The sequence below is a fragment of the Colletotrichum higginsianum genome, chromosome 5, assembly GCF_001672515.1.
Source record: "Colletotrichum higginsianum IMI 349063 chromosome 5, whole genome shotgun sequence".
Classification (NCBI taxonomy): Eukaryota; Fungi; Ascomycota; class Sordariomycetes; order Glomerellales; family Glomerellaceae; genus Colletotrichum; species Colletotrichum higginsianum.
The window spans coordinates 4,490,959-4,516,163 of record NC_030958.1 but is presented as its reverse complement, the minus strand read 5'-3'; the positions used below and the strand labels follow the sequence as shown (position 1 = coordinate 4,516,163).

The following is a 25,205-nucleotide window of genomic DNA, read 5'->3' as shown; positions in this document are numbered from 1 at the left end:
GGAAACCGTTGGCGATGGCCGGTGGTCGACCTTACCGCTTTGGTGTTAAGCTGATCCGAATGCCCATGGAGCCTGCAGTCGAATGGAAACAGGCTAAAATAAAATCAAGGGGGGTTAAATCTCCCCACGAGAAGAGTTGAGAGAAAACAATGTTGGCCCTGTCCTGGTGGAGAGTGGTGAACCTTGCTTTGTGAGGCTCGGCTCATCTTTGAGTAGAGTTTCGTCGTCTGGTCTTCACCGAGTCTGTTTGTTAGTGAGATGGCATGGGACGAACAGGCCACCGCCGAGGGTAAGACGATATGATATGTCACGAGAAAACATGGGGGTTTATGGGAGTTGAAAAGCATCGAGTCATGCTGCAGAATGCAGTACGATACGATACTGACTGCAGTTCACCATGAACGTCCCCGGAACCCCGGAACCCCAGCCGCTGGGTGCCGTTAGCAAAACTCCCCGCGGGCCGCGCGTGCCTCACAGGCCTGTAAATACGCTCTGTTGAGGCGGGACAGTACAGTGGGCAGTGGCCCCGTACGGGCTGTGGGCGCCCGTAGGCACCAACATGCAGGGGGTGTCACATCTGCCAAGCCGCTATCTCACGGGAACCGGGAACCTTTTCAAAACCTCGACATTCCCTCTCCCACCCCAGCAGCTGCTCGCTTCACTCTCCTCCATTCCACACTCTCGTGCCGTGCGTCATTCCTCCCAGTATTCTTCACCCAACAAGGTCCGAGATCCCATCAACACTCACGTACGCGCTGGATCACACCTTGACCATCACTACGATACCACCCCGCCGTCCTCCCTAGACGAGAGAGGATGCGCCGAGGCCACGATGCGGGACATCTCACCATGCGCCTCGTCCACTCCGCCCTCGCTCTCGTTGCCCTGCTATCGACCTTGACCGCCGCCCAGTTCCCCTCCACCTCGGTCAATCTCACCACAATCACCTCGCCCGTAGACGGAAATGTCACCATTCGCTACAAGATCCCCGACGGCGCCTGCAAGACGGCATACGACTCCCAGCAGCAGTACACCGGATGGGTCAGCGTCCCGGGGCCCTTCCCAGCCAACATGTTCTTCTGGTTCATCGGTGCCCGCGAACCCACCAACGCCATGACCATCTGGCTTAACGGCGGCCCCGGTGTCAGCTCGCTGTTTGGCATGTTCACCGAGGTCGGTCCCTGCGAGGTTGTCGAGAAGGGGCTGGATCAGTACGAGACTGTTGCACGGGAATGGGGCTGGGACCGCGCTTCCAACATGCTCTTCATTGACCAGGTACTCCCTTTGCTCCCTCGAGGGCGTTCCGTACGTACCCTCGTGCTGACCATGCACAGCCTAACCAAGTCGGCTTCTCGTACGACATTGCGACCAACGGCTCTATGGACCTTTTCAATGCGAACCAGTCAAGCCCGCCGCAGCCGCTCCCCAGAAGCCAGCCGCCCGCGACCTTCCTCAACGGAACCTTCAGTTCTTTGAACGTCAACAACACAGCAAACACAACTGAGACGGCCGCCATCGCCGTGTGGCATATGCTTCAGGGCTTCTTAGGCGCCTTTCCCCAGTACAACCCTCCTAACAACAGCTCCCTGGGCATCAACCTTTTTGCCGAGAGCTACGGCGGGAAGTATGGCCCCGTCTTCTCTGACGTCTGGGAGAGGCAGAATGAGAAACGCCAAAACAGCTCCTTGTTCGCCAACACCACGCTCGAGGTCCATCTGACGTCTCTGGGCATCGTCAATGGCTGCATTGACGACCAGGTTCAGGCCCCCTACTACCCAGCCATGGCCACCAACAACACGTACGGCTTCAAGGCCATCACCGACGTCCGCGCAACCATGGCGAATGGCACTCTGTACGCTCGGGGCGGCTGTTTCGACTTGATTCAACAGTGTCGCACAGCCGAATCCGTCTACGACGCCAACAACACGGGCGGGGTTGGCACAGTCAACGACTTGTGTTCGCGGGCGTACACGACGTGCAACGATAATGTCGTGGCACCGTATGCCGAGTCCGGTCGGAGCTGGTACGACATCGCGCGCCAGAACCCGGACTCGTTCCCGCCGAACACGTACCTCGAGTACGTAAACACGGCCGCCTTCCAGCAGTCCATCGGGTCCACTGTCAACTTTACCATGACGAGCCAGGCCGTCCTCTCGGCCTTCCAGACGACCGGCGACCACATGAGGGGGCCCCTGATCCCGAAGCTGGCCGGCCTCCTCCAGCGCGGCATCCGCGTCGCCCTCATCTACGGCGACCGCGACTACGTCTGCAACTGGCTCGGCGGCGAGGCCGCGTCGGCCGACCTCGCCTGGCAGACTGGCGCCCTCTACGGCCGCAACTTCACGGCCGCCGGCTACGCCCCCATCATCGTCAACGACTCGTACATTGGTGGCGTCGTCCGCCAGTTCGGCAACCTGTCCTTCAGCCGCATTTACCAGGCCGGCCACTCGGTGCCCGCCTACCAGCCGGAAACCGCGTTCCAGGTCTTTGCCCGTGTCATCATGGGCACCTCCATCTCGACCGGCGACCGCGTCGACCTGGCCAGCTTTAACACCTCGGGCGACGCCCACGCGACCCATACGGACAAGCTGCCCAGGTCGCCCGACCCTACGTGCTGGCTGCGGTACATGCAAGGGTCCTGCAGCGACGACCAGGTCGGCATGCTTCGGCGCGGTGAGGGCGCCGTTATCAACGGCGTGCTGTACAGTGCCTCGAGCGACTGGCCCCTGGCCACACAGGCCCCGACGTCGACGCAGCCGGCCACCTCATCGTCGTCGACGGTGCTGACAGGGCTCTTCACCGCGACGACGACTCCCAAAAGCGCCGGCACCGTCGCTCGACCGAGGAACTCCTTTGCGACGTTAGCCGCCTTATTGACTAGTGCTGTTTGCGTTGGTATCGGCAGTTTGTAATAATAATTATACTACTAAAAGATGAGCGGGACGAGCCCGTGTGCATCTTGTGACAGCATCTCGCGCATATAGAAAGAGCGAGCAAGGGGCATTCGGTCGGGTACACTGGGTTGGCGTTCTTTGGCATTTGGATATGTTGAGGGGGTGGGGGACCACGAAGAGAGTGAAAGAGGAAAAAAAGGAAGGGAAAGCACTGCAGAGATGTGCTGGGCGTGTTGGCTGATTACTTTAATGATACCCCCAAACCTTAATGATAGCCGTAACTGACAACGGTCCTGCGTACTTGGATACCTCAACGTCTCTCTGCACACGCAAGTGTGTGAATGTCGGTCTGCCGTGGTAGGGCGGATGAAAGCGCTGCTGGCAATCAGGGGCGTAGGGTTAAAACCGCAAGCAGCTGGCTTCACTCGAGGGTCCCAAACTCCCCCGCCGGGGCCTGATGCGTATAGAGCGTTAGACAGGACATGATGGCGCAACGTAAGAAGCTGAAAGGACACAGATGATCAAGAGAAGGCTGTTGGCATTGGTTATTGATATCAATGCCCAAGAGGGCGTCGTGAAGCTTCACATTGGCACCAAGTAGCAAACGAGTACACATAGAATCACGGCAGTATGGCAGTATGGCAAAGGTTCGGTAGATGGATGCATATTTATTTGGGTATCTAGATGACGCTGCTGATAGCGACTTACCGTTAATTGCACCGACCGAGGCATAGATATTGATAGAGCCTGACAACTTCAGTTAGCCACTGTTCGCTAGACACGACTCGAATAAAAAAAACAGGGTATGAAGCGTCATATCAGTATGGGAGCCTTGTCAAAGGCATTATCATCAAAGCATATGGCTATGGAGACCGTCGTGAAAATTTTATGATCATCATGTAGACGCTGGGGAAGTGCAGGAAAGGTAGGTACGGGGCAGCTGAGATTGAAGATGAGCTTACCAAATGCTGCAATAAGCCAGTGACTGGACTGGACGGGTAAGATGTTTTGCCCACAAGGATCTGGTGACGATGTTAGTCCCCTATATTTCTCACAATGATCCCAAGAAAAATGTGTTTGTGAGGTCGTTTGATTCAGAATGACTGGTAGTCAACGTGTCTCAGCTTCGCCGTTAGGCTCTGACATATGCTTGTCTTTGGTTTATCGTTCATCAGAAAGAACGGGAGCCGTGGGTAGGCCGGGGTGGTGTGCAAGAAAAAAGGTTGCAACATACCACTTGATCCAGAGGGACCCCCAGAATGCTAGTCGTGTCATGCGTGCCTATCTGGAAATGGTCAGCGATGTTCATGCTTCATCGTCTTTCAGGAAAATGTGTAAATGTGCCAAGTTCAGTCGTTGCATGAATGGTATATAAAGGGTTATCCGCATTGGAAGATCCAAATCAGACTCGTCATCTAATGTACTCATCAGGTAGGCAAGGGGAGAGCAAAAAAAAAGTTGGTTAGACCTACCAAAACCGAAGCCAAAGTAATCAGTTCCCTCAGAACTGCACTGACAGCAGAGGCGATGTTTGTAGCAAAGATGAATCCTTATCGACACTGTTGCGAACGAGTCAGTCTTGTGGCAAACAAGATAGATCCCAACAAGTCAATTGTTCGGTTCGAAATCAGTGGGCGAGGTTTTCTAGGCCTGCCACAAAGCGGCTTGTCTGCTCATGACTGAGCCCCTTATGGGTACTCTCGGAGCCCAGTGCCGTTTCATCATGTTAAGATGAGGGAGTGGAGGGAGTTGGTATGTACCTTGTCGATTGGATGTTGAGATGGCTGATGGTTTCCATGTTAGCGATGGTACTTCAACAAGACGAGGCAAGCATGGAAAGAAGGTTTGACGAGAACAATCAGAAACAGCCAGTTTTGTTCAACAGTAAGATTCAGCCGGTAATTCCAACCGTACATTGTACGAAAAATTGATCATCAGGTTCTCGGAGGGTTGTAATGTAAAAGGGGAGGGCCAGCTACTGCTGTACAAATGGGTGTATCTACCTTTTAAAAAGCCATCTCAGGGCGGGATCGTAGCCATCAGATCGCGGCGTCAGAAGAAGTCTGCAAAAGCCTAAGCTGTTTGGGTTAGCGACTTGCTCGTGCGAAGCGCGAAGTCCAAAGACGAAAAATGTTGGTCGTGTCCTATCAGACTGACGTGTAAAACAGAGGTTTCATTCCATTGCGGTCAAAGACTCTAGTTTGCGGTGTTTATGTGTCATCACCAAGGAGGGAAGGTTGTAGCAAGAAAGCCAAGAAAGAAGATGCGTGCGCGAACTTACCGGATCGTGTGTGGCTACGGGACTGCTCCCATCGCTGCGTTGTTTTGCAGTGTTGGTTGGTGAAGAAAGGGATCGTGAAGTTGGAGGAAGCTGCGAGGAAAGATTTTTAAAGGTGCTGGAATTCCGAGCCTTGAAGTGGGGGCGCAGCCTGCTGGGAAAAAATCGGCGCGCGCGGTCGGCCACGACCCACTAAAAGAACCAAGCTCGATGATCTGGTCACGTGTCCTCGCGGCTTCTTTGCGTGCGGATGGCCCTGGGTCGTGCAGAGCCGCGAGAGCTCGACGCGTCCCCTTCGTCTGCGTCATGGATCCGCCCGTCTCCATTTCGTCGCGTTTAAGGAACAAAGACATTCGGCGGACGGTGGCATAAGTCACCTCAAATTACGTGAACACGATGCCTGAAATTGCTGAAGGTACTTATGGGCATCTGTTCCGACTGCACTCTCAGCTCATCTCATGCCTTTGTAGTCGCCCGGTGCGTGCACTTCCTGCGCCGGCACCTGCTCGGGAAGAAGATCGCCAAGGTCTCTGCCCCCGACGATGCCAATGTCTTCGGTAAGGTCGGCACTAGCGGTCCGGCCTTCGAGAAGGCAGTGAAGGGACGGAAGGTCGTGTCTGTGGGAAGCCAAGGGAAGTACTTTTGGTACGTCTTCCGGCCTCGCATTCCAGTACACGTAGGGGGATCGCCAGCTCACGAATCTCAGGATAACCTTCGACAAACCGCCTCATGCGGTGATGCACTTGGGCATGACAGGTATGAAGCACCCGTCGCCCCTCCGGCACTGCTTTGTCTCAGGGCTGACATCGCGCAAGGGTGGATACACATCAAGGGCGACAAGACTGCCTACACGAACTACTACAAAAAGATGAAGGACGGTGAGGCCGACGTCTGGCCGCCAAAGTACTGGAAGTTCCAGCTCGAGACCGACGACGACCCCCCCGTCGCGGCCGCCTTCACCGACCCGCGTCGCTTCGGCCGCATCCGCCTCGTCAACTGCCCTGGTGCCGACATCCGGAACCACTCGCCGCTCAAAGAAAACGGCCCGGACCCCGTCGTCGATGCCGACGTCTTCACCGAGGCCTACTTCTGCGACAAGATGCGCTCGCGCCACGTGCCCGTCAAGGCGCTGCTGCTGGATCAGTCACACATCAGCGGCATCGGCAACTGGGTCGCCGACGAGGTGCTCTACCAGTCGAGGCTGCACCCGGAGCAGTACTGCGACACCTTCGCCGAGGCCGAGTCGCGGCGGCTATACGAGGCCGTGCGGTACGTGTGCCAGACGGCCGTCGACAAGCTCGGCGACTCGGACGAGTTCCCGGCCGACTGGCTGTTCAACTACCGCTGGGGCAAGGGGAGTAAGGACGCCGCCTCGGCGCTGCCGAACGGAGAGAAGCTCGCCTTCATCACAGTCGGCGGGCGGACGAGCTGCTACGCTCCCGGGAGGCAGAAGAAGACGGGGCAGGTCGTGGCCTCGGCCAAGGAGGAGCCTGTCGGGGACGAGGAGGGGAAGCCCAAGGCCGTTCCCGGGAAGGCCAAGAGGCGGGTGAAAGCACAGGAGAGCGAGGACGAGAAGCCCGCCAAGAAAGCGCGGGGCGCCAAAGGCTCTGCGACGTCAAAGTCCAAGGCAAAGGTTAAGCAAGAGGAGGAGGATCAGGAGGAGGAGGAAGCTCCCCAGCCTCCTGCGGTCGAGACCGTTCCAGGACGGAAATCGCGGGGCTCCAAAGCCGCAGAGAAACCCAAAGCCCCATCCGGGGCGAAGAAGAACACTGCAAAGGATAAAGCGAAGGTGGAGACTCCGGTAGAGGATACGGGTAGTAGACGGAGATCCCTCCGATTGAAGAAATAGACTGTCGGTGCCTCGATCAAGGTTACATGCGATGCCCCTCCTCCCCCCCCCCTCCACGTTCGATTTCTCCATTGATGCCCCCAAAAACCTTCTAAGAGAGAGATAAAGAGAGATAGGGGGCACACCCATGGACTTTTGCCGGCCCCAGCCTACGGCTCCGACTCCACATCCGGCGGAAATGTCCCGAAGAGGGCCATCAGGTGCTGCGTCTCCTCCCGGGACAGCTTCTTCCCCTCGGCGACGGTCTTGCTCATCGTGCGGAAGTCTATCGAGTCAGCTCGGGACAACGGTCACCCCAACCCCAACCTGATCTGACGACGGCTCGCGGGCCATTGGGTTCTCCCCTACTTACAATCCATGTAGTATCCTACGGAGTCTCTGATCAGCGCGGAACTCACAACGCCGCCGTTGCGCAACGACGACCGGGGGTATTTTCCGTCTTTTCTTCTTCTTCCTGAATGTGCAACATACCTGGGGTAGACGTCATGAAGAACTCGGCCGGCTCGGTCTCTGACGGGTTGGAGAAGGTGTGGATCGCCCGCGGCGGCACGACCATCAGCTGCCCCTCCTCGGCGTCGACGTCCCCGTCTGGCGTCGTGAACCGGATCGTCCCTGGTCGTCGCCCCACCCCTCTCCGTCAGCGAATACAGTCCCCTTCGCCTCGCCGGCTCAGTCATCGTGGGAGAGAAACAAGGTAGGAGGGGCCAGGTGGCAGTGGATAGAGAAACCAAAAAAATCCCGCAAGATAAACATGAAAAACCAACGATGAAAAAAAAGAAAAAGCAAAAAACCAACCCTTGGTCACGAGGAAGCACTCGTCGTGGAAGCGGTGCCAGTGCATCGGCGGCCCGGACGCCGCGGGCGGCAGCTCCAGCGTCATGCACCCGATCCGGTTGTCTGTGTTGCTGCCGTCCTCGAAGATGTAGACGGTCATGGGCCCGACGCGGACCACCTCGCTGTCCTCCTTCTTGCACAGCTTCACCGGCACGGGTCCTCGGAGGGGCATCTTGGGCGACCTGTTGCAGTTTGCTGTTTGCTGTACCGATCTTGTCTCTCTACTTTACCAGGTTCTTCGTGAACGTCTCCCTTTTCTTCGCTTTTTGGGGGGGAAATCCCAAACTGGATCGGAGGTTTCTTTTGGGCGTGTGCTATTTACTTTCCAAATCGGAACAAGCACGGAACGTACGACGAGAGGAGTGAAAGTCTAGTTATCACGAATATCCAACCGGCCAACGGGAAGGGAGTCCGGCCTTGCAGTCAGCAATCAAATTGGGGGACTCCGACAAGGTTGGATGGCTACTCTGTAGTTGTCAGCGTTTTTGCTTAGCTAAGGTAAGACACATGCACACACAAACCCCCGATCAGCCGCTTTCTGTTGGGCATTGTTCAGATCCAAGCTACGAAGCCAATAGCCCCGTATTCTTTGTCCTGCCCGAGTTTGGGAACCACCGGAAAAGGCGTGGGGGGGGGGACCTGATGTTGAGTACATGGCAGAGTACCGCGTAGCAACCATGTCCCGCAGCGACGAGCTTCATTGGAATGGCTACCTACCCTGTTCTCTTTCTATTTCTTTCTTTTCTTTTTGGTGGTTAGTGGTACTCGATAGACTTGTCACAATGACGCATACGATCTGGGTCAGTAAGTATGCAAAGAGGGGTCCGGCACGGCCGTTTGGGCATGTCCAACACCTCCCAGGTATTTCGAATTTCATTGGTGTCGGTAGGAAGGGATATCAGACCCATGCTGAGGATGGATGCGGCCTGTCCAGTCACTTTGATTCAGCACCGAGTTAAGGGATGTGATAGTGTCCCGAAAAGAAACGCAGATGGTTCATTCGCCGACGGCCAGGGCCTTCATCTGTGCTAAGCTATTTCGTCATGATCAAGATATCATGTGTAGTACATGATGAAAAATCCCCAGAAACCTCCAGTCAAAGGGCCAGTGCCCCGACTGATCTAACGCCGTCCCAGATGCTGTAAGCCTTGTTCGCGATTCGTCCCAGAAACCAATGCTTTGCTCGCCACCCCCACGGGGCGAAAAGACTCCAACGAGGTGGGGTGGCCGATGATATATCTTCCTATGCACCTAAGAGTGACTCCGGATTCCTAATGCAGTACGTTTCGCTTTTTTGTTGCGGTTGTTGATGGAAAATAATGATGATGTTCGTTCTCTCTCAAGTACCACTGGATAAAACAAAACGCCTTGAAAACAACTTCAAAAAGGGATAACTGAAAGTCGTTTCGTTCCCGAGATGCCTGAGCTCTAACTCGCATGCGTAACATGGGTATCGTAAATGCCTAATAGCGGATGCCGCGCTTGTATGAAATGGTGGGCGCGTGTGCTGCCTCGTAAAGAAAGGTGCCGGTGCCGGGGAAGCGGTCCAGTCCCCTTCTAAAAGGGGATTGCTGAAGCCGGTCGAGGTTCGATGATCGCCCCGCGGGCGTGTGTAGTGTAGTATACGATCAATCCTCCCGCTCCACCTGGAAGCCGACGGAGTATCGGAAATGCTGGGATTCCCAGCGGACGGGGATCATGGTGAGCAGGTTGACGAAGGGGGTACCGTCCTTCTTAAAGTTGAGGACCTCGAGCTGGACCTCGTCGTTGGCCTCGACGGCTTTGCGCATGTCCTTGACGACGTTCTTGTCGACGTGCTTGCGGGCTGACTTCTGAGAGACCTTGCCACCGGGAGCTTGGAGGAAACGGCAGTTCTTACCAAGGATTTCCTTGTTCGAATAGCCGGTCAGGATGCTGAAGTGTTCGGATGCGTAGACGATTGGGGTATCTGGCTGCTCGAGGTCGCATAGCAACAAGGCGACGGAGCAGTCGATGGCGCCGAGTTGGACCTTGGGGTTGGGCCTGCCAGCGACGCGCAGCTGGGAGAGGTGTTAGTTGCGAGGACCAAGGGGAGGCACAGCGGCGGCATAATCAGCCTGGTGGCGGCTTACAAGAATGCTCATCATGTCGAAGCCGGATGGACAATACAGGCCGGGGTACATGACGGGATCAGCGGCGGGCTGGGGTTGTCGCCAAGAGGCCGCGTTTCCTTGGGAGGCTTGCTCATCCTCGCCGGAAAATTGGTACTGGGCAGACTGTTAGTCGGGAGAGTCACAATACATGGGTTGGGTGTGTGAAGAGAGAAGGTGGAAGCATACCTGAAGTGCACATGATTCCCAGGGATTCATGGTGGTGGGGACTTGGTATTGAGAGCGGAAGGAGAGTACGCGATCCGTCGGCTTCTGAGGCTGGAGATAGGACGCCGGGTACTGAAGCTCTGGTGTGGACATGATGAAGGTTGGCAGCGAGCCCGAGTGTGATTATAAAGCGACGACACAACGGGTGAGTGCGAGGGCGAGGGCGACGTCGAGGGTGAAGGATGTAAGGGTGCGGGTGCGGGTGCGGGATGGCAGGCAGACCGGGGGTTGACAGGGCGGATATGTCAAGTGGACAGTGAGGTGATTAGGCACTTTGCATGATGCGGGTGCAGATAAGTAAGTAGGTGTGTTGGAAGTGGTGACAGGGCAGGCAGAGTTCGACGGCAGATTGAATAGAGTGTTTGTTGGCTTGTTACTGGCCGATTCAACAAGAGGAGAGAGGAGACAAGGAAAGGAAGATATCCCAAGTCAGGAGAAGAAAAAAAGGATGACAGGTCGTTCGGTCCGTTGCGGGAGATGTGCGAGTGAGGTGATGAGCAAAGCCAAGTCAAGTTGTTGAAGAGCGCGGCCGGCTGCGTGGTCAAAAATGGGTGATTACAGTAGATTTACGGATACTTGGGGGGATGGACGATGATGGGCTGGTGGGGAATCGAAGACGGTCGGTTGGTAACCGATGTCCCACACGCAAGCAAGCAGGGACCGATCGTTGGTATCGTTGGTATGGTTGTCGTCGTTGTCGGGCTGATCGCGAGTGGGAGCGTGGGACACGGGGATCGGGGGACGGGGAGGGGGGGCGTGGGGATAGACCTGCGACGGCGTGCTTGAGCTCACGAGTTTGGTGACGGCATTGCAAGTACATTTCTCTCTTTCAAGGGGAGGAGGACTACCTCCGGTTTGGGCACGGCAAATAAATTCATTCCCATCCAATTGGATAAATGGTGTCGGCCTGAAGGGGAGCGTGACAACATCTACGAACACCCACACCCAGTCTCACCCAGTATTAGTAATGACTGAAGCAACAAACAGACGGCTCGAACTTTGTAGAGTTTGCTTCCAATTTGATTTATAATTCTCAGTGTTGTACGGATATGTAAGAACTGTAAGCGGCGGAGCGGGGTTGTTTGAGTTGCCAAAAGTGCTGGAAGGAGGGAGAGAGAGGGGGGGAAGGAGACAACGATGCAAGTGAGTGTCAGGACATTGATGCGTAAGGGGAATCGAAGGGGGGGGGGTGTTGTGCTGGTGCGCTGGGTGCTGGTGCTAGGTGCTGCTAAGCGCACTGCTCCACTGCCCAAGCGCTGTGGGGCGCTTCTGAGTCGGAGCAGAATTCGATGCCCAGATTCGCGTTTGGCCCTGCGATCACAGCGATCGTCCAGGAAAACCGCTTCTCGGTTTTTCTCAGTCTTCACCCTCGATCGTTCGTTGGACCCCTGCCCGAGTCCGAGTCGCCTGGACGCCCCCCCCCCCCCCCCCCCCCACACTGCCGACCGCCCTCGAGAATACAATGTAGTCTTCCTTCCTTGCCCTCCCCAGGACACAAGCTCTCTGCACTCTGTATGCAGGTGTAGAAATCCCATGAACCCCCAAGGCCTTTCGAATCGACATTGACTTTGGGCTGTTGGCAATGACAGGCCACCAGCTCCCTTCCTGGCGCGGTGCCGCGGCTCCATCATCGTTCTCTCCAGGGAACAGAGCTTTCCCGCGAGTTCACTGTGCCATGTATTCTCCTGCCTGTATGCTTGGCACTCCTCTCATCGCCAATATTGGATGGTGCATCGGCGCGTGATCCGACAGCTCGGTGCTGGCAACGACGTGGACGCCGTCTGTGCCCGGCCAAGCTGCGCCATGACATCGAGATCTCGCACAATTGTTTTGCCCGGCCCAGCATTCATATTCACTCCCCCGGCACCCCGGGAACCTGCCGAGAGGGCGGAACCGACGCTTGCTTCCAGCTGGCGAGAAGGGGGAGAAGTCTAGACCCGGCGGTCTTTCCTATGCCCTTGTTCTGCAGACCGCTCGGGGGTGCCCTCGATCGTTCCAAACAGCATTCATCGGCCCAGGGAGGCCAGGGGAGGCTTGATGTTTGCCGCCGCCGCGTAAAGGGCGAGGAAAGTCGTACGAAATACGGATACGCTGAAGGACATGACGATACCTTGCCAAGCGCCCGCCGGAGCATTTGCTGCGTGCATGACGGTTGCTTGTAAGTTGTGCCGAGTCCATCCACCCCGCGCGTTGGTGGGGGGCAGATAGAGATGGGACAGGATGGATAGTGTAGGAATAGAGAGAACGAAAGTGTTATTATGCGTATGAGGGGGGGGAGGGGGTTGCGGAGGCAGCGCGAGCCGACGATGGCCTCAGTTCAACCTCAAATCCGGATCGAGATTCCCACGAACTATGGTACTGGCACGTCCGATCCTGGATGGGAGATGGTCATTCCCATCCCTATCGGCACATGCTGACCGACCAACCATTGGTCCACTCCCACCGCAGCGATGAGCAGAAGTGCAAGAGCCAAGCTGCATATTCACTCAATCGGTGAGAGAGGGAGAGGGAGGGAGCTGATTGTGGTCTCCAACCCCCAAACCCTACTGCCCCCCTCACGTCTACCGGCCCCATTCGCGATAGATTGACGTTGGACAACGACATCTCAATCGGAGACGCGCGCCTCTACCTGCACGCCTGATTCTTTTTTTCGATGGTTTTTTTTTTCTTCTTCTTTTCCTTTCGGGAGACTGAAGCCTGACAACCGCCGCGTGCGATCAGCACCACACCCCCTTCCAACTTCCAAGCGCCCCAGTGTCCCAGTGGGCAGCTTTCCGAGGCCGGATCTGCGACAAACGCCCGTTTTGTTTGTGCGAAGCCCGCGGCCACCGCCGCCACCACCGCCGCCGTCGACGATGACCTCGATCCAGTTCGATCCGATATGGCGGGGTTACGGGTTTCTGGAACGCGAACGTCCGGGGGGTGCAGTGTGGTGCCCATCGAGGAAATGTGTGACATCGCCGCCTGCAGTGAGAGATCGCGATAGGAATGGCGCAGCTGTGACCAGACGGTGACATCTGGGGAAAACGTACTTGTCTTCCTGCGATGAACACACCCACAAGAAAGTATCCTCCAATCCCCTTAGTTTCCTCGGTCACACAGATCGTGTTCAACGGTTCAATCCAGTTCGTCCGAGATGGCAACTCCAATTGGATGCCTTTCTTCTGGATACTGCATTCACGGAATCATGGGTCTCGCCGTTGGTTCGGCGAGCTCACCCGCCGCTTGTTCCCCCCCCCCCCCCCCCCCCCCCCCCCAAACTTCTCACTGACATGGGCCATCATCTTGTGTCTCAGATCGACTCCCAAGCACAGCCGCAGCCAGAGCCACATGCTCTGTGAGACTCTCTGGTTACTCACGCAACGCAACACCACAGGCACAGAATCGTGAGAAGCTTCTGAGCTTGACATCCGGTTTCGACGTGTGAGACGCCCACGTTTTGCACGTGCGACGAACATCGACCCCATCTTCGTCTCTCTCTTTTCTTCTTCTGTCCCCTCCCCTTCCTTCCCTAATGTTACGAAGCAAAGTCTTTCTGCTTGAGGAAGAAAAGTGCCGGAAAGCTTACGTTGGCCGTTTTTCAGAGGCTTTCCATGGGGGTTTTTTTTTTCTTTTACCTTTTTTCCTAGTTGCATCGGCCGATGGAAAGAAACACCCCGTCTCAACAGTCCCAATGGAGGGGAACGGTGTCACCAGAAACCAAAACAAGAAGCACGCAGAAACAATATTGATTCGGAGTCTGGTGTCGTAAAGCTCTCATCCTCGACTGTTGCAAATCGTCTTGGAAGCAGCAGAAAACCGTGTGTCCCTTGCTCAGAAATGGCCTTACTTTTCGCATCTCCCTGCCCCCCACCCAGCGACAGATTATTGTGGTGGACCGCAAACACTCATTGAAACATCCACGCCTCAGATGTTCCCATCCGGGCTCCCATGAACCATCTGGATACGTGATTGAGCTTACACCCGTGATGCTTCAGAACGCAAAGTCCTCCCACACGACCTCCTCTCCCTCCAGCCACCCATTCAGCGCCTTCAGCATTTCCTGCCCCGTGCACAGGAAGAACCTCCTCTTGCTCGTCCCGCCCTTGACATCCGCCTCCCCCAACCTACGCTTCTCGACCGCGGCGCCAAGCGCCTCGATCTCCGTGATGACCGCCTCCTCCTCCTCCTCAACTCGGCCTGTGATGAACACCCGCATGACACCCGCCAGCCCGTCAATTCTCCCGCAGACATCCCTCACCAGCTTGACGTCCTGTCCCCTCACGCTCCAGTACACCCTCAACCTTCCCCCCAATCCCAAAACACCACCGGCCTGCGCGAGCAGCGGCGTGATCCCAACCCCGGCCGCCACAAACACCTCCTCCACGCCGTCTTCCCTTCCCCGTCGTCCCAGCCGGAACGCCTCCTCGCCGCCGAATCCCAGTAAGGGGACCTCTAGCGGCACCCGCAGGTTCCACCGCCACAGCAGGTCCGTGACCGGCCCCTTCCGCCTCGCCGTGATCTCGACCTCGCTGCAGTCCTCCGACGGCGGGCGGGACACCGTGAACGTTCTGACAAAGTCGTCGTTGAGACTCTGCGGCTCGTCGTCGCGCATGTGGCTCCACCCGACGTCCAGCTCCCCCGAGAAGTCGAGCGTGATGTACTGCCCGGCCTCCCACCTCGCCCCGGCTGCCTCCAACCGGAAGACGAAGCGCGCGATCGTCGGCGTGATCACCTCACGGCGGAGGAGCGTCACCGATCTGCCCGTTGGCGTTTCTGATGACAGCGGCGTCTGCTGTTGCTCGCTAAGCAACCGCCGCAAGGGGGGGTTATAAGGCGACGCCTCCAGGGGCGTACCGACGAAGGGCAGCCCGGACTCGACAAACACCGCCGCCGCCACCTTGACCTTCACCGCGAGCTTCGTATGCGGGAGATGGGCGGCGGCGTCCCTTCCGACGAGTATAGACGCCGATCCTGTGAGCTTAAACGCGCGGTGATGTTAGCCTCGTTTTATCGCTGATCTGTATAAGCTTCCTCCTAAAGGGGAAAAGGTGACACGTACGTAAAGGACGTCAGACGTCTCAAAGTCCGGGATCGCGATGCCGATCAAGGGGTTCACCTTAAGGTTCCCCAGCGTCTGGTAAAGACGGTTGCCGGAAACTGTAAAAAAAGCCAAACATCAGCCCTGTTCCATCCTCCATCTTTTTGGGTTCTCGAGATGAAGGAAAAGATAAACTCACATTCGGGATACACAATCTCCACCCCGCCGACGTCATTCCTTGCAACCCTCACGAACCCCCTCGGGCCTCCCCGATGGTTCGTATCCATGCTCTTTTCGTGGCCGCTTGTAAGAAACACCATGTCGGCCCGCTCCACGACCCCAAGCGCCCCCTCGCCCAGCGGCAGGCCTCTCTCCACCCTCCCCTTCTCGATCGACGCCCGTGCCTCGACGTCCTTCTTGTTCAGGTACTTGGGGCAGTTCCCCAGACTCTCCTCAACCTTGACCGCGACCTGCACCTCCCCGCCGTTCACGGCCCCGGCGACCATCCGCCCAGCGAACTTAACCCGATCCCTGGTCCTCAGGTCGATCCCCAGCCCGGCCACAAGCCTGCCGCCGTCCCCTCCCAGCCCCGGCTGCACAACCTCCCCATCTTTCACGCCCTCCGCTTCCTCGTCCACGTCCCAGAGCGCGGACAGGACGGGGTCGTCGACGACGTCGACGCGGCTCCGGACGCCGAGAACGTCCTCGGCGATCGGCCGCGCAACGCCGCCCGCCTCGCCGCCCCAAAGCGTAGTCCACGGTCGGTTGTGGCGGTCGAGCGTGCCGAGGGCCAGAAGCGGCGATGCGGCGATGCGGGCACCGTAGGACGGCGGGAGACCGGAAGCGGTGGGGTTCGACTGGCGTGGCACGTTGAGAAGGTTGTGGAGGGCGAGCTCACCCGCATGGAACTCGATCGTTCGCGCTGGCATTTTGGGTGTCTGGGTGAACAGGGCCTCTGGTGAGATGATGTGTGATGCGAAAATGGCCGTGAGGAGTATGGTGTAATTCATCTAGAGACTTAATCTGATGGGTATTCGATTGCTTTTGACAGTAAGCAACGGCGTGTCGAAGATAGCCTGACTGCGGGCAGTGGAATGTTCGAGGACATGCATCGTCCTTTCAACCAGAACTCCAAAGCACGGGCATATGCTGTTGACATGTCGGTGACAAATCAGCACCGAAGGGCGCGCGATGTCGTGATAGGAGGAGGAGGAACAACGATACCTGGCACTGACTGATGGGCACTGGCATGCTGACGCTTGACAGTGCCGAGCTGACAGTGGGTTGACGATCACTTTAGGCAAGCGGGTCCTAACTCTAATCCCCGATGCGGCAAGGAGCCCTGCAGACCGTGGGTACCTAGGTAGACAGGACACCCAGTTACAGACTTACAAAGCAGAATACCATCACGAACCGGAGAAAACCGTCAGAGTATTCTACTTGTCAAAAGACAAAGCTGTAGTGTTTTATGTAGTGGCTAATAGTACAACGGTTGTGGTATTCCTTTAGCGGCTCTTGAAGCGCTTCTGTAGCCAGTAGGCCCCTTCCCTTAATAGTACATGACGAACGACGAGAAGAAGTAAATGAGTTGGTGGGGGTATCGAAAGGATGGTCGTAGAATGATGAAGAGCACGTGGGTCCCCAGAACTTGGATCCAAAATCTGGAAAGTGTGAGGCCCGGATCGTGGGCGAAGAAGATATGATGGGAAGCCTTTCGTAAAGATGCACGTTTTCCAACGATGCAAAACGCCCCCTTGAATCGTAAAGACATTATGAAAAAAGAGAAAGTAAAAAAAATTGCAGCTGGCCCGAGACAAGTGCCAGTCTACGAGCACCAGGCGCCGGTCCGATACACCTAGTATCGCTGGTCTCTCTGGGATTCAACATCGTCATCGTAACCGTGGCCCTGACCGCGTGGACTGGGCCTCTGACTTTGAGACGTGCCCGGGCGGGTAAAGTAGTCTTCCTGCGGGCGAGGAGGCACAGGCGCCGTCATGTTCCGCATGGGAGCACTCGGCGGACCCCGAGGAGGAACGGGACCGGTCGCGCTTCGAGTCGGATTGAATGGCTGATAGGCTTGATAGGGCGTGTTATTGAGCGGGCCAGGGCCGCGTGGCAAGGGCGCGCCAGAACGAGTCGAGTAGGCCGAGGGCGCTGGGCTGGCTCGTCCGTTCGATTGGCTCGAATAGTCGTCGTGTGTAGCCCTGGGAGCCGGCGTTGAACGGTCACTCTGGTACGTGTTCTGTCTTTGCAGACCATAACTGTCCATCGTTCGGGCGGTGGGTGACCTGACTGGCGGCGGGAAGGGAGGCATAACGTCGGGAGAGTAGGCAGCGGGGCTCTCCGAGAAGCCGCCTCGCATGGAGCCCTGTGAGTTCGTCTGCACGTGTGATAGTTGGGGCCGGAAGCTTCGCTGAGAGTTCGAGGTGCCCGGCCGAGCAGGCGGGTAATTGTTCAAATCCATTGGAGGGAGCGACGGAACGGGCGAGGCGGATCGCTGGTAGCCAAAGTCCGCAGCACCGCCGACGAGAGGCGCACGCGAAGAATAACTGGCAGTCGAGGCCGTGGTGCCCATTCTCGAAGGCAGCGGACGCTTTTGGTCCATGGAGTTGAGCTCGATGCTACCGGGGGTACCTGGTCGAGATTCGTAGGCGGGGAGCGTCGCGAAGGTGTCGCTGCGGCCGAACATGGGCATCTCGGCGAGCTTGTCTGGGTCGCCGACGTTGGGGAGCGTAGGAAGAGTCGCCTGCCGTTCGAGAGGCAGTTTCTCTCCATTCTTCTTGGCCGCCTTGCGCTTGCTTTCTTCCTGCCTCGCCAGAGCCTTGTTGACCTTGGCAGTCACAATCTTCATGAGGGCCTTTGTGACCTTGCGCTCGCAGTAGCCAGAGAGGCCGCCGTCGGCCTTGGGGATCCAATGGAACAGGAAGAATACGTAGAAGAAGACGGCCATGATGAGGTACAAGGCCGAGAAGACCCAGATGACGAGAGTGAAGAGCATACCAGACAGGATGAGGGCCTGCTGGTAGTCCTCCGTGGCGAGCGATTTGATCTTGTCAAAGAAGCCCAACAGGGAGCCCTCGACAGATGCTTCGTGGACAGCGAGCTTGGCATCATAGACGGACTTGAGCGTCAAGGCATTGACGACTTGACGGGGGCCGGAACAGACGAGGACTCGGATCCAGGCTGGAACTTGTCAGTAACATTCGAGCAATAGGGAGAGAGTGAGAGTGCGGCTTACATTGGAAACTGAAGTAGGTGAACAAGGCAATGTACTCGGCTCCCTTCTTGCTCTTTGTGAGCTCGGCGAAGACCAAGAAACGCTTCCAACCCTGACCCTTCCCCATACGGACACTTTCGAGGCGGACGGCAATGTTGTCGAGATAGCATTCCGCGACGTTTCCCCGCTTCATGACGCGCATGGCCCGGAACTGTTCAAAGGCAATGTTGACAAAGGATGCGATAATGGAGATGGAGAAGATCCATTTTGAGATTTTGAAGTCGATGGCGGGATCGATCTCGGAAGACCAGCGGTCGAAGGCCAGCAGGTTGACGGCAGTGAACATGTCGACGCCGTAGACAGCCAATGAGATGATCAACATGAGCCAAAGGTAGAAGTAGGCGAACGGAGTGAGGCATCCCCGCGACTTGAAGTCGTTCAAGTTCTGCGAAACGTTAGCGACGGAGCATGATCCCGCTGTGTCTGCCTACGAATGCCACCTACAATGTAGTCCCATTTCTGTTCGGCGCGTTGCTCGGTGACCTTCTTACGGTGGCTGAGGCAACCCATCTTGAAAGTCGGGTAAATTGGTGATTGTGACGGTGGTCAAAAGGGTATCGAGGAATCTCGACACAGTCGGTTCGAGTCTGGTACAAGAAGAAGTAGAAAATGAAGCTGTCGCCGGCAGCGGCCGACTGGGACCGGTGTCGTAAAGGAGTGTGTGATGGCGAAACGCGGACCTGCCGTCAACACACGTCGTTACTCGCCCGCGAAGTAATCGACCGTGTTACTCTTCTTGACGATCAGGAAGAGAATGATGGATGTCGATGAGACGGGACGAGGACGAGGTGCTGAGGAAAGAAGAAGATGAACAAGAGGGAGAATGGAATGTGGGTCGAAGGGTAGGAAGGGTTGAATTGTGCGACAGGAGAGACAGAGAGAGACAGAGTTCGGACCGCGCGACTGTCAAGCTGGCATGGTCGAAGGACCGGGCGTTTGAGGGTGGATCAAACTGGGACAAGATGCGTGGGCGGCGTGATGACAGTGCGGGCAAGGCCGAGTCGGGATTGTTCAAAAGCCAACCATCCGTTCGGGCTTGACCGAGTTGTAATTGATGGTTGCGAGGGAACAAGAGGGGAAAACAAGCCAAGTCGTGGGCGGGTTTGCCGGTTGAGGGGGAAGATGATTTTCTGGTACAGCGAGTATCCGCGTTTGATCGGCCACCGAAGGCTGCAAGGCTGAGTCTCAGGACGTTGAAAAGGGAGAAGGGGGTGATACAAAAGCGCGAGGGTTTCGAGTCGTTGAGAGCGACAGTCGAGGAGAGACGTTTGTCTAGAAGGAGCGGACGACGTGGATTTCTCGCACGATCAGATTATGTCGGGCCAAGTGATCGATTCTTGGTCTCGAGACCATGAGACCGCTTCGTGAAGCTCGGGGTAGATTGCTGTGGGTGTGTGCAACTGCAACGTAAGAGCGAGAGTGAGAGCGCAGGACGTGAGCGTGAGCGTGACGCTTGAGATTCGGAGAGTGGGAGTGGAGGGCTTGAAGAGGGATCTGCGAGGGAGCCAAGACACTGACACGACAAGGGATACAGTGCTAAGATGGGGAGCATAGAGGGGGCCCTTTTTTTGCCTTTTGGTACGGTCATCCAATTAATTTACTTGCCCCGGCCGGCCGCAGAGCCAGACGACCAGACGGGCAAGACGCCGTGTGGGTTGGGCGGTTTCGAAGCTGTCCCGACGGCCTCTGACGCAGGTACCAACGTACCATGCCGCCCCAGTTCTTCTCAGTCGAGGTTAGCGCACCAACAGAGCGTTTGAGGTCCCATTTCCCGTTCCATATCCGTCTTTGATTGGCTCGACTAATTACAGCCCTCTAAGGGTGAGCGGGCCCCCCAACAGTGCATCCCCTCCTCCTTCGTCCATCATCCCTCCCTCCAGTGTCTCCGTTGTCCAGTGAGAGCCCTTTCTCAGGCGTCCTAAGGCCCCCAAGTCTTCTGCCGCTTGCTCTGTTCGAGACAGGAGACACTAGACAGGCAGTGACTGGTTCGAGGTTGACCATGGCCCAGAGGGTTCGCGGCCTCGTCTTTACACCCGCGCCGCGGCTCGGACGCGCCCGTCTCACCCGTCCAACCATCGAACCAAGTCCTGCACCTCTCGAAGCCGCGGGAAGTCGGTACAGGTTTGCTGGCCTTGTTCCGGCCATCCTGAAGGATCGCGGGCTCGTCGCTAATAACCGCTCCCACAAACCCCAACACCAGCTTATCGAGACTAAGAGCCGCGCCGGCGGTGGATGTGAGGCCGACTACCAAGACCGCCTCGGTCAAAACTCAACGTGGCTGACGGCCGGACACCCAAGAAAGGGCTGACAACCACATTGAGATCCTCCTGCTATCCACAGTCGGCACAGCCAGAACGGAGCCCTCCCTTCAGGTCGGGCATCCCCGTCCCCAAACAGTCTCAATGAATCGCGCAACCCTGATCCGTACCACGATGCGCATGATGTCGAGCAACCCGGACAGCGGCTCCCGGGGCGCCAGAATGGCCTCATCGCTGCTTCTCCTAGTCTCCTCCTCAACCTCCTACATGGCCAGTGCATCCCTCTCGCATTGAGTGCCTGTCCATCTATGTCATTCGACGGGCCAGCCGAACGCAGGGTGGTTCTCTGCGTCTATCGACGAGTGACGACTGAGAGAATGTAACACTCCCTCCCTGCATCCCTCCCACGCCCTCCATGAACAGCAGAGCCCGAGCATCCAAAAGGGCCAACCACCCTCCCAGAAACAGCTCCCAAGGGACCAAGGGAGGAGGGGGAGGTCACAATGGCACAAACGCTCCCGGATCAGACGGCAGGTCTTGGCCAACAACACACGGCCCAGCAAATAAAAAGGGTCCCTGGACAAAGACGCCCAAGGGCAACCTTGGGCGCCTCCCACTTTTGGCAATCGCAGCATTTCGCTTCTCCATGGCCAATTTGCTCGGCGGGGGCGCTTGCGAGGTGCACGTGGATTACCCCGGGCACTCGGCTATCGTTATCGCCGTCTTAATCTTGATGCGACAGCTCGACAATGGAGCGGATGGTCAAAAATGGGATTATGGTGGGTTCAAGAACAGCTCGTGTTTCCACGAATTCCATGGGTTCCCTCCGCCAAGTGGTTTGCCACTTTGGCGCAGAGGTGGGAAAAGTTTCCTCATGTTTGGCAAACTCTCTCTTGACAATTCGATCCCCTTACTGACAGGATAAATTACATGGTGATGCGGGTTCGGGGACCCGGGGTTCGCAGGCTGTGGTCTCGGCCGACAAGGCAGCGCCGTGCAGGATTCCAGCCACTCCTCGAATCCAAGAGCACATGAGCGTTTACAACGTTGGTTAAGTCGGTTTCTGGCTGCTCTTTTAAACTTGAACGGCGATGCTATAGAAGGAGACCAAGTCAAAAGAAACGCAGGTCGCAACCGTTTCCGGCTTGCCAAGTCGGCAGCCGTTGCATCAAAGAGGACAATAGCATCAAGAGCCCAAGGCCGCTCTTTGTCTCGACCACCAAGGGATTTTCCACATGGTCCACATGAAGATGCTTCAATACCCATCAGACCACTCGGAAATGCCCTGAGAAAAAAGCGCCTACAAAGATGATGGCCTCCCGCTGCTGCGAGTCTTCGTCGCAAAGCCATATGTTCTGGCCTCCAACCGCATCAACTCACATCCCACATCGGCATCGGTTCGACACGTGTCCGTCCGTCTTGAATCAAGTCACAAAGGATGGAGGATCCAGACCACCCTCAGCCGCCATTCCAGCTCGTCAAGAGAGTCCAGGACAACATCTGGCTGACGCGGCGCATTGCCCAGGACCCGGGCCATGCCGACGGCGAAGAGTTCATCGCGCGCAAGGTGGACGACTTTGACGAGTACTACGAGGCGGGTAAGTACTCGATGAGCTTCACGACCAAGAGGCAGCGGCAGGTGAAGGGCCTGATGGACCTTCTCTACGACGGCAACCTCGGCCGCAACGTGTCGCACATCCTGAACCACGAGAACATCATCTCGCTCGCCGGCTACCTCCGCCAGCGGCCGGTCCACCCGCACGTCGACGCCATCGAGGATTATCTTGTCTGGGATATCTGCGACGCCGGTACGCTTGAGAACCTCCTCGCGGAGCGCGACTGCGAGCGCGAGCCCGGCTGCTTCCTGCCCGAGTCGCTGTGCTGGCACGTGCTTGTGTCCGCGATGCGCGCCCTCGCCTGGCTCCACGACGGCTACCGCCAGGAGGTGGACTGGGTCACGGGCGAGCGGTGCTGGAAGAAGACGGATGCCGAGTGGATGCCCATCCTGCACCGGGGCATCAACGCCCAGACCGTCTTCTTCCAGCACCCGCGCGGCAGGGAAACGTACGGCGTGTGCAAGCTGGGCAAGTTCGGGAAGGCCTTTGTGTCGGGCGTGCCCGCGCGGCGGGACGGGGCGCCCAAGGGCGAGACGCCGCTACCACACAGCATCGGGTTCCCCATCGCCCCCAAGGAAGGTCATAAGAGCCTGACGGACATGACGAAGCAGTGGAAGGAGTACCTCGTCACCGGCAGGAACGTGAGTTTCTCCGGGCCACCCGCTGCTGTCCGATGCCCACTCGCAGAAACAATACTAATCAACGACGGCAGAGCAAACGGTTGTACACACTCAGCGACGAGCACTGGGCCCTCGGCGCCGTCCTCTTCCGCATGATGGTCGGCTCTCCGCTGCCCAGCCTGGACGGGTGCAAGAAGTGCAGGTGCATCCACATCCAGCGGTGCGCCAAGGTCGACTGCGTCTACCAGGGTAAACACGGCGGCGGCGGCGAGTGCCAGCAGCACGAGACGTTCCGTGGGTGTCGATGCCCCACGCCCTGTTCAGCAGAGGAGGACGTCCACATCGACGAGACGCTGCATCGCGTGGGCTACTCGCCTTACATGGTTCTTGCCGTGCGCATGCTGCTCAACTACGACCTCGAGGCGCCGGCTGTTGGGACCAAGGCACTGGCGGACGAGGTCGAGGTGCTGTACCGGCGATGGAGGGGCGAGACAGAGGACGGGCGGGAGTATATCGACGTCGAGGACGACCTCGGGTACCGATTCCTGGTGTTGAACAATGCTGCGGGTGCTGTTGCCACGGGCGAGGCCATGGAGGAGTGAGTTGGCTACCGCCCTTGGTGGTGGTGATGTGTGGTGGTAGTCCTGGGTTGGCGTCAGTCTTTTGTTCGGGTTTCCCGCGATGCGTATGGTACGCCTGTTTCCGGTATCCCGTAGTGTTATTCAACGGTTGTTAAGTGCATTGAGTCCCAAAGTGACAATGCTGTTCGATCGTGCCCCGTTCCGTGGCAGTCTATCCAACATATGCTCAACATTTGCATCTCGCGTGAATTTGGTGGCGTTTGCTGCAGGAAAGCCAGCCCAATGGTGGGATGACAGTACCTACCCTGTGCCCCACCCATTCCCTGCTGCCAGCTGTTGCTCCGATTGCATGGTTGGTGGGCCACGCAACCTCGACCCGAACCTCTCAATCTCCGCTACCTTTCGTCCTTCGCCCGCCACATCTCCATCCCAGCCCCGGCCTCGAGCTCGAGCTCTTGTTGCGAACACGCCGACAACCCGACCGTGATAAACCGTTCAAAAGTCCGCGAATACCACCAGAGCCGTAGCAATCGACACATAGCAAGCCCGTTCCCCCCCCCCATCAGTCCGCTCTCAAATCCCCTCAATCCACACCCACTCACCACAACACAACACCACCTATACAAATTTAATAAAAAAAGGACATCGCGACTACCCACCTCGACGAGCCCTCACGCCTCACAAGCGGACGACGACCCAACATGTCCCTCTCCCAACCGACGCCCCCGCTCCTTCTGACAAAACGCCTCACGGCCTTCCTCGCCTCCAACCTCAACGCCCACCTGCACACGGCTCTGCTCGCGACCCCCTCCGGCCGCCTCCTCGCCCACGCCTCCCCGGAACCCGTCTCCCTCCTCCGCACCCAGGCCACCGTCGCCTCCTCCCTCTTCGCCCTGCACGCCTCCGCCGCCCCCGACATCCCCGACGCGCTCCCCGGCTCCTCTTCGTCGTCCCCGCCGCCTCCGCCCCCAGCCAACCCCACGACCACGAGCGCGACCCCCGCCGCCCCCGCCGCTGCCAACACCGCAGAAGCCGCAGCAGGGAAGCCGCTGACCATCACGGTCCAGCTCGCCGGCGGCGTGGTCGTCGTCCGCCGTCTGCGGTGCGGCCTGCTCTTCGTCTGCATAGGGCCCCTCGCCGAGTCCATCGACCCCAACCACGCCCCCGAACCCCCCCACCACCATCACCACACCCAGTCCGCGACGTCCCACGCGCACCACGCACACCACCACCACCCCAACGGCGGCGGCGTCGCCACGCCCTCCCTTGCGCCCGCCTCCCCCTCCGAGGCCGACAGCATTCTCAGCGTCGGCGCCCAGACGACGACGAGCCTCGCGAGCGTCGGAAGCGTCAACACGGCCGGCGTCGTGGTCCTGCGCCGGCACGCCGAGGAGCTCGCGCGCTGGCTGGACGACAAGCTCGGCAGCCTGCGGGTTCCCGAGGAGGGCGTCGGCGTCGAATGAGCGAACCCTGGGGGGAGGAGGAGGGAAGGGATTATCAGTATACGGTGCGGTGGATGTATGGGCCCGATCATACGTGTACAATGTGTATATGGAGTGTTTGACTTGTCGCGGGTAGACCGCGCGCTGCTTGTGAATGTTGGGTTTTCGCGTCAAATTTA

At 57.7% G+C, this 25,205-nt stretch overlaps 10 protein-coding genes across 10 annotated transcripts; 5 read left to right on the top strand and 5 right to left on the bottom strand.

Annotated features, from left to right (window-relative positions):
- Positions 1-849: 849 nt before the first annotated feature.
- On the top strand, positions 850-2,912 carry CH63R_08219 (serine carboxypeptidase; the record flags this gene model as incomplete). The annotated part of the gene is made up of 2 exons (XM_018303193.1): positions 850-1,275; positions 1,335-2,912. The coding sequence occupies 2 exons, from the start codon at positions 850-852 to the stop codon at positions 2,910-2,912; spliced, it is 2,004 nt and encodes a 667-aa protein (XP_018157971.1).
- Positions 2,913-3,315: 403 nt separating this feature from the next.
- CH63R_08218 (uncharacterized protein) lies at positions 3,316-3,510 on the bottom strand (the record flags this gene model as incomplete). Its single annotated transcript, XM_018303192.1, has 1 exon — positions 3,316-3,510. One exon carries the CDS (start codon positions 3,508-3,510, stop codon positions 3,316-3,318), a length of 195 nt encoding a protein of 64 aa, XP_018157970.1.
- A 2,083-nt stretch (positions 3,511-5,593) lies between these two features.
- Positions 5,594-7,021, top strand: CH63R_08217 (Formamidopyrimidine-DNA glycosylase; the record flags this gene model as incomplete). Its single annotated transcript, XM_018303191.1, has 1 exon — positions 5,594-7,021. One exon carries the CDS (start codon positions 5,594-5,596, stop codon positions 7,019-7,021), a length of 1,428 nt encoding a protein of 475 aa, XP_018157969.1.
- Positions 7,022-7,170: 149 nt separating this feature from the next.
- On the bottom strand, positions 7,171-8,027 carry CH63R_08216 (cupin; the record flags this gene model as incomplete). Its single annotated transcript, XM_018303190.1, has 3 exons — positions 7,171-7,286; positions 7,493-7,633; positions 7,817-8,027. 3 exons carry the CDS (start codon positions 8,025-8,027, stop codon positions 7,171-7,173), a joined length of 468 nt encoding a protein of 155 aa, XP_018157968.1.
- Positions 8,028-9,483: 1,456 nt separating this feature from the next.
- On the bottom strand, positions 9,484-10,305 carry CH63R_08215 (vivid PAS protein VVD; the record flags this gene model as incomplete). The annotated part of the gene is made up of 3 exons (XM_018303189.1): positions 9,484-9,894; positions 9,967-10,110; positions 10,174-10,305. The coding sequence occupies 3 exons, from the start codon at positions 10,303-10,305 to the stop codon at positions 9,484-9,486; spliced, it is 687 nt and encodes a 228-aa protein (XP_018157967.1).
- Positions 10,306-14,185: 3,880 nt separating this feature from the next.
- CH63R_08214 (Oxidoreductase FAD-binding domain-containing protein) lies at positions 14,186-16,242 on the bottom strand (the record flags this gene model as incomplete). The annotated part of the gene is made up of 3 exons (XM_018303188.1): positions 14,186-15,172; positions 15,254-15,351; positions 15,432-16,242. The coding sequence occupies 3 exons, from the start codon at positions 16,240-16,242 to the stop codon at positions 14,186-14,188; spliced, it is 1,896 nt and encodes a 631-aa protein (XP_018157966.1).
- An 845-nt stretch (positions 16,243-17,087) lies between these two features.
- On the bottom strand, positions 17,088-19,019 carry CH63R_08213 (Pheromone-regulated membrane protein; the record flags this gene model as incomplete). Its single annotated transcript, XM_018303187.1, has 3 exons — positions 17,088-18,415; positions 18,471-18,894; positions 18,954-19,019. 3 exons carry the CDS (start codon positions 19,017-19,019, stop codon positions 17,088-17,090), a joined length of 1,818 nt encoding a protein of 605 aa, XP_018157965.1.
- A 1,489-nt stretch (positions 19,020-20,508) lies between these two features.
- On the top strand, positions 20,509-20,817 carry CH63R_08212 (uncharacterized protein; the record flags this gene model as incomplete). The annotated part of the gene is made up of 1 exon (XM_018303186.1): positions 20,509-20,817. One exon carries the CDS (start codon positions 20,509-20,511, stop codon positions 20,815-20,817), a length of 309 nt encoding a protein of 102 aa, XP_018157964.1.
- A 1,388-nt stretch (positions 20,818-22,205) lies between these two features.
- CH63R_08211 (G2-specific serine threonine protein kinase) lies at positions 22,206-23,605 on the top strand (the record flags this gene model as incomplete). Its single annotated transcript, XM_018303185.1, has 2 exons — positions 22,206-23,024; positions 23,096-23,605. 2 exons carry the CDS (start codon positions 22,206-22,208, stop codon positions 23,603-23,605), a joined length of 1,329 nt encoding a protein of 442 aa, XP_018157963.1.
- Positions 23,606-24,285: 680 nt separating this feature from the next.
- Positions 24,286-25,047, top strand: CH63R_08210 (uncharacterized protein; the record flags this gene model as incomplete). The annotated part of the gene is made up of 1 exon (XM_018303184.1): positions 24,286-25,047. One exon carries the CDS (start codon positions 24,286-24,288, stop codon positions 25,045-25,047), a length of 762 nt encoding a protein of 253 aa, XP_018157962.1.
- Positions 25,048-25,205: the final 158 nt, after the last annotated feature.